Source organism: Coffea arabica, chromosome 4c (genome assembly GCF_036785885.1).
Source record: "Coffea arabica cultivar ET-39 chromosome 4c, Coffea Arabica ET-39 HiFi, whole genome shotgun sequence".
NCBI lineage: Eukaryota > Viridiplantae > Streptophyta > Magnoliopsida > Gentianales > Rubiaceae > Coffea > Coffea arabica.
The window spans coordinates 1,526,078-1,540,865 of record NC_092316.1 but is presented as its reverse complement, the minus strand read 5'-3'; the positions used below and the strand labels follow the sequence as shown (position 1 = coordinate 1,540,865).

At 38.9% G+C, this 14,788-nt stretch overlaps 2 protein-coding genes across 2 annotated transcripts; one reads left to right on the top strand and one right to left on the bottom strand.

Moving 5' to 3' along the window:
- Nucleotides 1-606: 606 nt before the first annotated feature.
- LOC113742222 (protein HOTHEAD) lies at nt 607-6,937 on the top strand. Its single transcript, XM_027269998.2, has 6 exons — nt 607-877; nt 1,222-1,609; nt 4,909-5,219; nt 5,337-5,722; nt 5,874-6,442; nt 6,602-6,937. The coding sequence occupies exons 1-6, from the start codon at nt 793-795 to the stop codon at nt 6,654-6,656; spliced, it is 1,794 nt and encodes a 597-aa protein (XP_027125799.2). The 5' UTR covers nt 607-792; the 3' UTR covers nt 6,657-6,937.
- Nucleotides 6,938-7,234: 297 nt separating this feature from the next.
- LOC140005080 (receptor-like serine/threonine-protein kinase ALE2) lies at nt 7,235-13,967 on the bottom strand. Its single transcript, XM_072045254.1, has 10 exons — nt 13,191-13,967; nt 12,383-12,508; nt 12,108-12,290; nt 11,838-11,945; nt 11,625-11,735; nt 11,175-11,546; nt 10,229-10,522; nt 9,353-9,745; nt 8,952-9,195; nt 7,235-8,518 (listed from the first exon to the last, which is right to left on the bottom strand). Exons 1-10 carry the CDS (start codon nt 13,264-13,266, stop codon nt 7,864-7,866), a joined length of 2,562 nt encoding a protein of 853 aa, XP_071901355.1. The 5' UTR covers nt 13,267-13,967; the 3' UTR covers nt 7,235-7,863.
- Nucleotides 13,968-14,788: the final 821 nt, after the last annotated feature.

Genomic DNA, 14,788 nt, shown 5'->3' with positions numbered 1-14,788 from the left:
TTGTTTCTTGTTTTCTGCGGTGGTAATTGAAGAGTAAATTGCAACTCATGGTCCCAAAAAATGGTCGTGGGAAAGTCCTTGACGACTACGGTACCATCCTCCATAAACTCCAGCCTCAGAAAGTTAAATAACCAACTGTAATGGTAAGGGAAGGTGGTAACTAGGTGGTGCTGCTGCTATTGTGATTTGTGAGCTGTCCGCGTACATGATACTGAACGGGATGATGATCATAAAAGTAATCGAACGGCCATGCATTCATTAGCCTCAACTGCACCCATTTAATTCACCCCATTCAATGTGTGCTCCCAGTTAGAGATTTCGTGACATTTAATACTACTAGAAACAAGAAAGTTAGGGGGGAAAATTTTTTTGATTTTGATGAATCAGCTAGCGGCCCGATCAGCATCAGCATTATTTCAACAACAATTGTTTTGCCATATCCTATGTTGTTAAATGCTAATTATCGCATTCGGCATTGTTGTTGTTATTATTATTATCATTTCTGCCTTGTTTACGGGATTTATGCAATGCATGACGAGGAGTAAAGTTACACGCAGTCACACACTGTGGTGTGCGAGCAACGAAATCATGGTTGCGTGTATAAATATGGGCTATGTAGGTGCGGAATACACGCAGAACAAGGCCAACCAAGAGCGGCCACATCAGAGGGAGAGTGCAAATTGAGGGAAAGGAAATTCCATTCTCTCTTTCAAAATTTTTACGACTAGTATAGTTTTTATTGGTTCTGAGGGAGCTGCCGGTCTCTGAGCGCCTCTGTCCGTTTATCTGTCAATGGCTTTGCTGGTTGGTGCATCAGCTTTGAAGCTCCTTCTCTCTTTACTTCTATGCCTCAACACTCTCACTTCCTCGTGCCAAGGTTCTCTCGTCTCCCTTTCTTTCTTTCTTTCTGTCTTTCACCTTTTTCCTCGAGAAACATGGTTCAGATAACTTTAAGTTCATGTGCACTTCGCGAAGCATCAATTAGTTTTCTTCCTATCCCATATAGTTCGTGTGTACATTCTTGACAACATTTAGTAGAATATTCCATCAAATGATTCATATCCACCTCCATGTCATGTTGTTAATTAGTATATAATATAACTAATGTGCTGGCTAGTAGTTCACCCCACGTATTATCAGTCGCACTCAAATTTTGTAGCAACCGTTTACTCCTAATTCGTAGTTAGGGGCACAGAGTTAATGTTGCTGTTGTTGGTGCAGGGAAGGATCAGAGAACATGGGAGAGTCGATACCCGTTCATCAAACGTGCGAGTTCGTTTTCTTCATCAGAATCGGTGACACCGGGGCCGGAAGGCGGGGATGGCGAAGGATACGACTACATAATAGTGGGAGGTGGGACGGCAGGGTGTCCCTTGGCTGCCACGCTATCTCAGAATTATAGCGTGCTGCTGCTGGAAAGAGGGGGAGCTCCCTTTGGGAACGTCAATGTGTCCTTCATGCAGAACTTCCACATCTCCTTAGCCGACACTTCATCATCCTCCGCTTCCCAATTCTTCGTTTCCACCGATGGGGTATTGAATTCCAGGGCTAGAGTTCTCGGTGGGGGCACTTGCATCAATGCTGGCTTCTACACCAGGGCCAGCTCAAGGTACGTACAACTCCCCTACTACTGCCTCGTTTTCACTCCCTTTTTCTGCACATATTTGCTGCCCCAAAATGCAGATCCAACTCTCTTCTTTTCCTCATCTTTTCTGCAAAAATTTAGAAAAGAGAAAAAAGAAAGCCAACAATAACTAATGCTAGTTGTTAAGGTTGCTAACAAGTAGACTGAATGTTAATGCACAAGTAGAATTGTTAATGTAGGATGCATAATTATCTAACAAAACAATGCTAAACGGCAGCCTAAATTAGGGTTCTTTAGTGTTGGCGGGGCTTATGCTTTGGCGCTTCCCACGAGAAGAAAACTTAGCAGTACTTTAAAGGGTAGTTTTTTAGAAATAAAATTTAATGTGGCTCACCACGTAGAGGACTTGTTGGTATTGAGTATCTATGGCTCTCCCTATATGGAAAAGTGCAACTCGATAAATTATAAGTAATTAAGCACTGTGATGGCTAGTAACAGTGTCACAGCACCAATTTAGTTAAATTTTGTGCTGTCCCAATATCATTTATCCATTCTACTTTTTTTCGCTTACAAAGTAAATGAAATTTAATAGAAAAAGATAAAGACAAACTACTGCATCGCCTAGCTTGATAAGGTTTGAGGTTGGAGTCTGTTTGCAGGCTAAGTGCAATTTTTGACCAAACACAACCATCAATGTTTTTGTGTAACGCTATGTTTTCATATTCGGACCGGATATTGACTCGGTCGAATTCAGGGTTAGGGATGAATGGATTCGGTTGGAATTGAATCGGATGATATCATAAATAAAATTATTTAAAAATTAAAATATTGTATGTAAAATATCTAAGAGCATGTTTATATTAATAAAGGTATATTCATATATATTTGATGTTTCAAATATATTTAACAAAAAAATATAAAAAAAATTAGAATGATCAAGTAGCAATTCATATTATTCAATGAACATTAACAAGTTTAGAACTAAAATTATGGACTTGATTAAAAAATAACACCAAACTTTAGGATAACATTTATAAAGTATGAATATTTGAGGTATAGTAATAATTTTTAACAACCTAATCGTCAAAACATAATATTAAAAATGCTTTGACCTTTAAAAAAAAAAAAAACTTTGACACCAAACTGGTTCTTTCGGTCAAATCTAGTCAAACCTGGTTAAACTCGATTTTTTATCTGATTTGACCGAGTTTCTATCTATTCGATTTTTTATAATAATTCGGACCGGACACTTAGTTGGTTTTTGATTCGACTGATCGGACCGGCTAGTCCTATTCGAGTTAAAAAACATGGGTGTAACGTACGAAGCGATATATAATAAGAAATTGGGCAAGTGCAGTTGGTTTTAGGTGCAATTGATGCTATTATTATGCTCTTTCACAATTTAGTGTACACTCTCATATAATTTTATTATTTTTTATGAGTTGGCGTACGCTCCTGTAACTAACTTTTGTTGTATTCTATGAAATATAATATAATTATACGAGTATATATCAAATTATGAAAAAATATAATGTATATCTTTTTGTAATTTGATGTATACTCATATATTTTTATTGTATTTTATGAGTTGGTAAACACTTCTATAACTTTGACTGTACTTCGTGAAATATAACAAAGTTTTGTTAGTAGACATCAAATTATAAAAAAGTACATAGTATTAACTGCGTCTAAAGCCAACCCTACCTGCCCCAAACTAGTTGAAGAGACTAGTCGGCGTTGGAGTGGTACGGGCACCAGGCTGTAGTTTAGGACCTAATGTCCCTCGTGTTGAGGCTGCTGCCTCCATAATTTACACTCTTTTCACAAGATTGAATTTAACTCCACACCCAAATCCACCTACCCCGCTGCAACAGCAACAATGGGACTATTTCCGGGATGGAAATGCTGTCACTGACCGCCTGAAAAAAAAAAAAATTTCCCGAGTGCTTTTTATTTTTTACATGAAATAAGAAAATGAATTTGTTCGCATATCAAAATTATTTCAAAAATTATTTTGCATGTATCATAAATATGCTGTATAATCAAGTTGTTGAACATCAGTTCTGCCAATTGTTATTCCTAGAACTCAATTTAGCTGATATATCAGAGTTTTCCCTAATATATATACATATTTTGTTGCCCTTTTCTTGCCCTAAACGTGAACTTAGTTGTTTTCTGGTAAGTCAACTTCATTATCTAGTGTAATGTGTTGCATTAATGCATGCAAGCACCTCAAGTCTCTGTCTTGCTTTTCGAATGGACGTCTTTGTCAAAATTCGTGCATTCAGAAGTCATAAACTCGCAACCCACACCACACAAGAAGGATTATGGTCCATCATTCATAACATAAAACACTAGTAGTATCGCACAAGCCTGTGTGGTTGGTCTATATACATATATATATATATATATATATATATATATATATATATATATACCATATATGGATGGACTGTGGAAATGAAAATTATATCATTCCCCGAATCATGACACTGCATTAATTGGCTCCCAAATCCGAATGACCAAATTCCCAACGAAACGTTCCTCTAGGCTGTTCCAAGAAGAAATTATTAAATGGCAACACAGCAACTTCATGAATTGTCATCCTCCTCTGATCACAACATTTATGAGTTTCTGCCATCTTTATTTATATTTGGTGCTTGGTATTGAATGCCAGGGAGGCCCTCATATCCCCCAGTGTTCAATGCCCCAACCCGTCGCTTGTGGAAACCCCTTTTTTTTCTTTCTTTTTGGGTTGAATTAATCTGCTTCTTTGTCTAGAATCATAAGTGATTAGGTGCAACATAAATTCAGAGACCAACGAAGCATTTATGGGTTCCCATAGCAAAAGAGGTCCCCCAGTCCCAACTACCACCCCAGACAACGTTATAATCGTTACTAATTAGATACTGGTACTATAGTTGTCCGTCCCTGTGCATGGATCTCCAACCTATTACTATTGCTAATATTAGCACGAGTCCTTTCGCTCTCAGCCCCACACTGCACCTCCCTTTCCAGTAGGTGACCGCATTAAAACTATCAGACTGCATTTCTAACCATTCTCACGTCGTTTAACTGCATATAAATGCATCAGTTTGTTAGCATAGCAAATTGACACACGAATTGAAAAAGTTACTATTAGAGCATACGTCCATTGAATTAGTGAGTAATCAGTAAGAACCCTCATAGACGACTTGTGATTTTCATCAAGGAATCCTTGGTGCGCTGAAAGAATCCTTTGCTGAGTGTTACTTCCACGTATATTTGATGGAGGTGACTCGTGAACATGTTAAAATTAAAAAAAAAACTCTTCAAATTTGCAGTTACATCAGGGAAGTAGGTTGGGATGAAAAACTGGTGAATGAGTCCTACCCCTGGGTTGAAAAACAAGTTGTTCACAAGCCAGACCTTGCACCTTGGCAGCAGGCATTAAGGGACAGTCTCCTAGAAGTTGGTATATCCCCATTTAATGGCTTCACCTATGATCATTTATATGGAACCAAGGTTGGTGGTACCATCTTCGACAGATTCGGCCGCCGTCACACAGCTGCCGAGCTACTTGCCTCTTCCAACCCTGAAAAGCTCAGTGTATTGATACATGCAACTGTTCAGAAAATTGTCTTTGACACAAGGGGTATGTAATTACCAAAAGATCACCGCTTACCGATAATCTGAAGATGTGCAATTGTCACCACTAGCTAGTTATAGTGGCCTTGTTGTAAAAAATCATGATTAAGTATGTTTGGTACAGGGAAAAGGCCCAGGGCCACCGGAGTCATCTTCAAAGATGAAAAGGGTATCCAACATCGAGCATTCCTATCAAGGGATACGAGGAGTGAAATTATATTGTCCAGTGGAGCGATTGGGAGCCCTCAACTCCTGCTTCTTAGTGGGATCGGACCAAAAGCAGACCTTAAGAAATTTAACATACCCACGGTGCTTAACAATCCATTTGTAGGGAAAGGGATGGCTGATAACCCCCTCAACACAATATTCATTCCCACCAATGGCCCTGTTCAACAGTCGCTTATACAGACTGTTGGAATTACCAAGATGGGAGTGTACATTGAAGCCAGCAGTGGATTTGGACAGTCCACGGACAGCATTCAGTGCCATCATGGAATGCTTTCAGCTGAGGTGAGTAGTAAAATCAATTTCCATTTGGTATTGGTTTCTCTTGATACATAATGGATGGTTATTGTGATGCTGCCACTGGACCACTGGGCCAGAGGCCTGTTATTTCCCTTTCATATTGAAGTTAATGTGCTCTGATATTGTCATTACTCAGCTTGGGCAGCTTTCTACAATTCCACCAAAACTAAGAACACAAGAGGCAATTCAAGCATACAGAAAAAGAAAAAGAGACCTTCCACATGAAGTCTTCAAGGGAGGTTTCATTTTAGAAAAGATTGCCAGGCCTTTGTCAACAGGCAAAATTAGCCTGATCAACACCAATGTTGACGACAACCCCTCCATCACCTTCAACTACTTCAGCCATCCTCGTGATTTACAGAAATGTGTCAATGGTATACGCATTATGGAGAAGATTGTAAACTCAAACCGTTTCACCAATATCTCACAGTGCAAGAAAGAAACGATTGAGAAGCTGCTCAATATGAGCGTGCAGGCCAATGTTAACCTCATACCAAAGCAAACAAATGACACCAAGTTCTTGAAGCAGTTCTGTAAAGACACTGTAGTCACAATTTGGCACTACCATGGTGGATGTCACGTCGGCAAGGTGGTAGGTCCTGATTATAAGGTCCTCGGTGTCCAAAGGCTCCGTGTCGTGGATGGTTCAATATTCAGAGATTCTCCAGGCACTAATCCTCAAGCCACAGTGATGATGATGGGAAGGTAATCAAAATATATAGATATGCGAGTATACTCTGTGATTTTTCTACGGGCAAAATACACATCGCATCATAACTGTATCTATCTTTTTGTGTGAATATGACGTTTTAAAGAGCTACTGGAAGCACTTACAACAAGGATTTCATTTTTTGTTTCGTGCAGATACATGGGAGTGAAGATATTAAGAAAAAGATTAGGAAGAGCGGCAGGCATTTAGACTTCTGCACTGTAATCCATTGAAGATATCAATGAACATTGTTTGTCCACAACGTAATTTTTGTGACTTGTATTTGCTGGTTGGTGTTATATAGATAGAACGGCAATGATTGCTTCCATTCAGTTCAATCCATTGTATGTATTCAGAAGAAGTTTGTGTCATCCTGTCCGTCAACCTTCAGTTGGTTACTTAAGCTTGTTGCCGACTGTTGTTTCATTTCTTGCTTGTTGGCAGCGTACAATATAAAGTATTTCACGTTAAAAGCTTCATGGTTTTGAGAATTCGACTTGTGAATGTTCCTTCTTGTGCTCAGGGGAAAAAGCAGAAAACCATTTAGTATGTGAAAATTTTTGTTTCCCCTAAAGGTCAAAGAGTAAAATGTTGCTTATGTATGTATAGGTGAAACGCAAAGTAAAACTGAAAGTACGTAGTTTCCTAGTCAGAAATCTTGTTGGAATAAGAGGAGATCATGAGTCCGTTTGGCTGCCACAAATTTCCTATCACATACTGGGTGCCTTTTATTGCTGTAATAGGTAATGCAAATATTATACAACTAATAATAGTGATGACAATAACCATAGTTAAAAGGATAATAATGGGCATAGTTCAGACGTCTCAGTTACAGAATATCACGTCCATCAGAAATAGAATATTTATGCAGGTTCAAATAGCCAATGAGGTCTATATACAGGGGATATGATTACACATCTTGGTACTCTTGGATGACAGTTCTATTCAAACTTCAGAGATTTGGATGCCCTCAAAAAAGGATTGTGAAATAGCTCTAAAGCCATGCACTTTCTTGCTCAATAACAGTAACTAAGGTTACAAGGACAAGTGCATGATCTCTTTGCAAAATGACTTTGGGGAAACTTATGAGATGTCTTGTCCTGCTTAGCCGAAGATTACTTACAAATTGAACCAGACAAAGTTGCATCTTTTGCTCCTGAATTTTTTCAGATGAAGATTCCACTGAGTGCCATATGGTGCGGCTACATTTCAATTTTTATTTGGTAATTGCACAAATGGCGGCCACAATATGCACAGCCTTCCATTACTAAATAACAGGCTGATCTTACAGCTCCATATTTTACTGTATGTCTCTTTCTTGCAGATTGCATCTTTAAACCTTTGGGCAACAATAAACTGAATCTGGAAAAAAATTATTGCCTAAATGGGGCCTTTGACTCATCATAGGTAATACTGATTAAAATCCATGCTCACTCATGCTGCCACTGGACAGCCCCCTCAAGCGTTCCCAGAAACGCCTTTTTCTTACCATTTTTAGGGGAGCAGAATTAAATTGTCTCCTAAAGGATCCAGATTCTTGTCTTTCAAAGCCAGCAGGTACAAGATTAGTTGACAACGCTATCTTGTCTTCAAAAGTCGAGTCCACGCCTTCCACTGCATACTCGGCAATAGAAGCTTCGCCTATATCACCTGAAATTCTGCTATGCTTACTATCTATGTCAATAGAAAAGTCATCCTGGCTGCAACTTCTTGACATTAATCCTCTTGTTTCATCAAACTCATCACAGACAAGCTTCAATGCTTGAACAACTTCTCCCATAAATGGACGATGAGATACTTCAGGTTGCACACACATGGATGCAATTGCAGCAAATTTGGCAACACTATCATATGAAGTGTTTGGCTTTAGAGTAGGGTCTATAATTGTTTCCAAACCTTCGTTGGTTGTGAGAAGTGGACGAGCCCAAGCAACAAGATTCTCTTGGCCTGGGGGCTGTGATAAATCGACAGGCTTTCGCCCAGTTAAGAGCTCAAGGAGCACTACACCATAGCTGTAGACGTCACTCTTCACTAGGAGATGACCAGTCATTGCATACTCCGGAGCAAGATAACTGCAACAGAGGAAGTTCATCCATTAATGGATCATGATTACAGAAAAAAAAAACATAAAAAGAATTATAGAGGAAAAGAATTAAGTAATCATTTACAACCGGAGAAAATAGCTAGACCAAATTGAATTCGAAAACAGTATCAGTTTCAATATTAGGCCATGTGGTTCGTCTTTAGGTTAAGCTTAACGAAGCACAAGCAATAGGTTCAACATTACATGCCGCAAGTCCTATTTTCAGTGTAAGTATCATAATTTCTGTTCTTGGCCAATTTTGAACCAGATCTCTGCCAAAGCACGCCATAACTTCAAGCTGATTATTTTGCTTATTTTCTTGTGAATTGTTGTTATGGCTACAAAAACGCTTTCTAAACCAAACCATAGAGAAGTAAAAGCAGCATAAAAGTACAAGGCAATAAGTCTGACATAAAGCATACCCAAAAGTTCCCATGACATGAGTTGAAATATGTTTGCTTCTCTCATCCAATGCTGTTCTAGCCAAGCCAAAGTCCGAAACTTTTGCTGTAAAATCGTGTTCTAAGAGAATGTTGCTTGATTTGAAGTCTCTATGTATTACACGTGGACTCGAGTCCTCGTGCAGATAGGCCAGACCACGTGCTGCTCCAAGAGCAATCTTCATTCGAGCACACCAATCAAGAGGACTTGCCTCGTTTTCAAGTCCTGAGAGCAGAAAGAATACGATGATCAAGAACCGAAATGAAAGTCACTTTAATAGACCTCGTATTTTTACCTCCTGATATCCTTCCCTTCCAAAACAAAAACAAAAATAATAAGAATTGAATGCTCAGACTTGATTAAGACTCCACGAGGCACGAACCATGTAAATGCGACTCCACACTTCCATTTGGGACCAATTCATAGACCAGGCATCGAGAATGGGCCTCCGTGCAGATACCTATCAATTTGACCAAGTTTCGATGGTGCAGCCGGCTGAGCATTTCAACTTCTGCCAAAAACTCACGGCTTCCTTGCCGATCATCCCTCTTTAAAACCTTCACTGCTACCTTCCTTCCATCATCAAGAATGCCACTGTATACAATTCCAAAACCACCTTCACCAATTACTCTTGAAGCGTGAAAGTTTTTGGTGGCTCTCTCTATGTCAGTCATACTGAATATCTTGGCAGTTCCAGTATATTGCAAGACACTAGAACTGAATGACATTGAATCTGAGGTGGGCTTGCTTTCAAGCATCAAGGACCCGTCTACACCTGCCAAAATGTTGTACAGAGTATGTAGATGCAACACAAGCCAAGACTTGAGAACTGCCTATTCTGCTTCTAGTCAATCTACAATCTAGACAGAAAGCCATAGATAACAGTGGAATCTAATAGAGGTCAAGTTGCTGGAATTCAAGAGTGATGCATGAAAAAATCTAGAACAGGAAATGGTGAGCCAGCAAATGTGGAGCTCCCACAGAAAGGTTTCATAACTTTCATGTATGCTTAACATGGCAAGCCAAGACTGAGTACGGGGAGTAAGTCACAGGTAAGTTATGCAAGTAGAAATCAAGCCTGAACATAATTCGACTTATTTGATGAGACAAGGACACACTAAGGTAGAAGCAACAAAAAAGAACAGAACAATACATCACAACCATTTGTACCAAACGAAGAATTCAGATACTAGTTATAATTTTACCAGATAAACTGGACAAGCAAGCTGAATGAGGTGATAATAGAAGATGTTGATACCTGCTGGATTGACGTGAGTTGTTATTAGAAGATTTGGATCTTTGTCAGTTTCATATGTGCAGTAGCCACATTTTAACAACAAAAGCCACACAAGTCCCATGCACACAACAACAGTTGTGGTACAAGATAGAACAATTACAATGACCACATTTCTACTAATCCTGTTCTTTCTTCTCCTCGGCACATCCACTCCAAGAGGCTTGATTGCCATCCCATCATTATCTATCCCATGATTTGGTTGGTCATTGATAGTAGCACTTGCTGAGGTCAATGAAGGTGGAGAGGGAGGTAGACCTGCAAAAGCGTGATTTCTCAGATTCCACAAAGCACACATCTAAGTGGCCTAGATCAAATGCAAAAATGGAGTGAGACCTGCATGATAAGAAGGAATAATAACTAGAATAGAAAAATTAGAAAAAATTTCAGGTTGATTACTTACCGCAAAAATGTAATTTGCCCTTGACAGCCCAGAAATTTCAGCAAAATAGATAGTAGGCATACAACAACGACAAAGAAAGGGAACAACAATGGAACAGAAAAAGTTTCAATCTAGGCATGATAAAAGTATAATAGCAATCCTGTTGCTAGCAATGGAATTATGCATGTAATTGACACTCTTTAGTAGATCCTTATGCACGACATCCACTATTGTCAGCCTTTACCTTTCCATTGCTGAAATTACAGGTCATAGTACATTGGTTCTAAACATTGCTAAAACTAGTACTATGGTTTGGGGAGATTTCATGAACTATTGGCTTGCTTCTCTAAGTCCTCTTTCTAGCAACAAAATTGTTGAGATGAAATCACCTGTTTTCATAAGTATAGGGTTTGAAGTTGTTAATGGAGGCAGGAAGCACAATAATGGCTTGAAGAATATCATATAATACCACCATATGAGTAAATTTTGCAGCACTTATAAGCAGAAATGACTGATAATGTTAACCACCTGGGTAGTGGACGTATAACACCTCGTACTTGCCAAAGAGCGAAGTCTGCACAAAAATCTCTCTCTGCCAGAACTTTCTATAGATTGAAAATGCAGTAGTGGCATCAAATTGCTCATCTTCAGGTACCAAATTGATGAGGACAATCGTTTTCTCTAATTGCTGGTTCACTGCATTTGCTCCCATGATCCGCACTTGGCTTCGATCCAAAGAAAGACCGGCAGAAATTTCCTTAGCAAGCTCAGAAACCAAGGGGAAAAATGTATATAGCGTAACACTGAGACGGAGGCTAACTTCAACAGGCCAAACACAGCCACAAGGCGATCCAGCAGGTGCATACGTCAATGGCTCAGTGCATGTCAGTGACGAACAGTCTAAAAAGTTTCAAAATTGAATAGTTTTTCAGAGGACCATTAGAAGAACTAGCAAAAACCTGAGGGACATATACATACCATGATTAGGAGGTGGAGGAGGGAGTGTCAAAATTGGAGATGGTGATGGAGCCTTTATGGTCTTTCTTGTTGAAGAACTTGAGGGAGAGATTATAGGTCTAGGTCTTGGCACTTGTAGAGAAAATGCATGATCAAATTAGCAAAATATTTGTTAATAATGCATCAATGTAGAACCACATGACTGTGTAAGGACCAAAATCAATATTCACATACTTCTAAGTTGACTCGCTGGTATCGCTGGTGATGGCACAAGTGCTGGTGCACCCTTGCCCTCTGCTGACGGAAGAGGAGGCTGAGACGGGGAGACTGCATGCCATGTATCTAACAGAACAGAAAAAAAAAAACTAGCATAATTACAGGTTCTTTGGTGCATATTTTCAAATCAGACAACATAAATTTTGTTTGACCCTAGCAAGACTGCAAGGCCCTTGTGCTGCAAGCTTTACCGAGAGAGGAGAAGAGGTCAAGTTCATTTTAACCTACCTTTCGGACTAGATGCCAGTGGAGAAAGCTGATCATATGGTTCACGAGGAAATTTGCTGAACCTGTTTCTGTTCCAGTGGTTTCTATGAAATGAGGCTGTCGGTGAAGAAACAGAACCATTCGTTGGTTTCTTAAAATGGTGTCTGTGTGAAGTTGCATTGAAGTGTTTGTGTTGATTGAGCACTGCAAATGAAAAATTAAAGTATTGCAGATGTCATGACAAATTGGTTTTCCTAGTTCTCGAGTTAGCATTGAAAATGAATTTAAGCAAGTACCAGTTCTTGGAGGGTAATAAACATGTGCTGGATAGCTGAAGGCTTTAGATTGAGGAGCTGCAGAAAGACCTCCATGCCTCTTTTGGCCAATGGTTGGAAAAGTTAATGTTGGCTGGGGAAGTGGTGCTGAAACATTACATTAGCAAAAGCAATATGACAAGCTATATTATACTATCCACAAGTGCGAATGCAAGTGGTTTCTGCAGCTTTACAAATGTGGATCACTTAAGCCCTCCTCCATGAATCGGGAGTCTCCTCCCTTCTCTTTTCGTGCAACAAGACCAGAATAAGCCAGCTGATGGAGCTGTTATGCCTACTTCTAGAACGACAGTGTAATGGTAGAGTTTTCTAATCAAGCATTTTTACTAAACTATTAACTTGTACAATGATGGTAGTAACTAATAAGATCAACTCTCTATAAACCATCGGACCACCAGAATGCCAAACGAATGCATTGCCAATAAGTTTATATTTCAAAGAATGTAGCACTGTTCTCTGTTATTCTTGAGATAATACGAGAGTTTTATTGGTCCATTCCAGCTAATGAATTGAGATTGTACGCTAGTTAAGCTGAGAAATGACTGAAAAACTTTATCAAAGATATCAAGTCCAAACAACATTGACAAGCACGAGTCTTTCTGCATAATTGTAGACAGATAATATTTAGCCTGAAAATCATGATTGGCGCACTGGTAATCGCCAAAAGGATGAAATAAATCAAGGGCTAAAAAGAATTACACGGATCAAAAGGGAAATTTCAGAAAAAAACTGATCTAGAAAAACACTCTCACTAAAAGCAAATCATTACCTGCAGATCCTTGAATTGGCAATGGGCTGAGAATTATGAAATAACTCAGCGACATGAAAGCCGAAAGCATCCCCATTTAGCTCAAGAAAGAGTCCAGTAAGTTCAAGCATCAAGAACTTTCTTTTATCTCAGCCAACAATTTCAGAATTTAAAGAAACAATAATTCAGTTTTCTAATACACTGAAAGGCTACATGTGGTGTAGCTCAGATTAAGGTACAAGACACTGACTGTCCTTGGAGTCCCACGGATAGTACTGGTGAAGTAATGAGAATAAGGTGAGGCAGTGGAAACATTGGAACAGAGTTAGGTGGAGTTCCAAAGAACCCCCAGAATTACTAGCTGTTTTTCTGTTTACTGTTGCTTGAGACTAATAAGCTCTCAGAGATTCAATACTGATTGTGGTAATGAAATGTTATCAGTTTACATAAGTCACTTAAACAATACTAAAACTGATCGAACAAAAAAGCAGATGCTGCAGAAACAGTAAAAGACTTGCAGATGCCATGTACAGTCTCTACAATGTAAAGAAAAGTCTGGTGGGGTTGGGTTGAAACTTGAAAGAAGACATCCAATGGAGAGATCATATAATAAAAAGGAAAAATTGAAACTAGTCAGTTTATGGATTTAATCTAGGTGGACTTGCCTAACACCCTCTTCCAGTAATTGCACTTTATGATCATCGCCCACTGCAATTGAGATTACAAACACTAAAACGTATATTCTTCCTATATAATATTGCTTTACCAACTTGAAAAGTTGCGCTTAAACTCAAAGGTCAAAGTTCCTTCAGAGAAGAAAAAAAAAAGGAAGCTCAAAGGTCAAAGTTAGAACATTTCCATATTCACATCTATTTGAAGAGCATGACCAACAACAATCACAATTTTTTTTTTTATCGAAATGTTAAAATAATTTTATTCATTGTAACAGGAATTTACATGTACGAGGAGGAAAGGCTCGAAGAACGGTAATAATAGTACAGCTTTGAATTTATGCTAGGACGACAGGCATGTGCAATCTGCCGTTGGGCCTTCATATCCTGGCCATTGAATTGGCCATAAATATGTTTCACATCACCTAGCATTTTATATGTAAAATTGAATACCAAACTAGTGTATAATTGCTGAGCGTGTAGACAACTGTAGTAACGACAGATACAGAACATGATTCTAGTGGGCATTATGGGATGGAAAAAAATGGTTATTATAACTCAATCAAGGTTGAATTTTTGTTGCAGAGTGGATTTTGGACTGTCCCACCTGCCACTCTTGAACAGGATGGTGCCTTGGTTAGGTAGTTGATCTCGATTTTGGAATGTGGCGTTGGACACCACAGGGCTGCATCGTGACAAAATGAGGCTGACACGGGGGTGGTCTCAAGCATGGCGTCGGTGCAATTGGCAAACTGCTACCAGCGATGGTCATTCGGAATAATATAATATTTTTTAAATAAAATATAATTTTACATAAATTACTTAGTAAAATTTAATAATAAAGCCGTAATTATTGCATATAGAATCCACGTGAACATTAACAAAATATCACACCTCTGCTCTGCTGTAAGAATGTACAATAAATTTCCTTATCCTATATAAGAATAT

Coding starts and splice junctions, on each gene's coding strand:
- LOC140005080 (XM_072045254.1), bottom strand. CDS start 13,266: ATGGGGATGCTTTCGGCTTTCATGTCGCTGAGTTATTTCATAATTCTC. Junction 9,196..9,352: donor TGTGGAGTCGCATTTACATG/GTTCGTGCCTCG, acceptor TTCTGCTCTCAG/GACTTGAAAACGAGGCAAGT. Junction 8,519..8,951: donor CATGTCATGGGAACTTTTGG/GTATGCTTTATG, acceptor CCTCTGTTGCAG/TTATCTTGCTCCGGAGTATG.
- LOC113742222 (XM_027269998.2), top strand. CDS start 793: ATGGCTTTGCTGGTTGGTGCATCAGCTTTGAAGCTCCTTCTCTCTTTA. Junction 5,220..5,336: donor AATTGTCTTTGACACAAGGG/GTATGTAATTAC, acceptor TGTTTGGTACAG/GGAAAAGGCCCAGGGCCACC. Junction 6,443..6,601: donor ACAGTGATGATGATGGGAAG/GTAATCAAAATA, acceptor TGTTTCGTGCAG/ATACATGGGAGTGAAGATAT.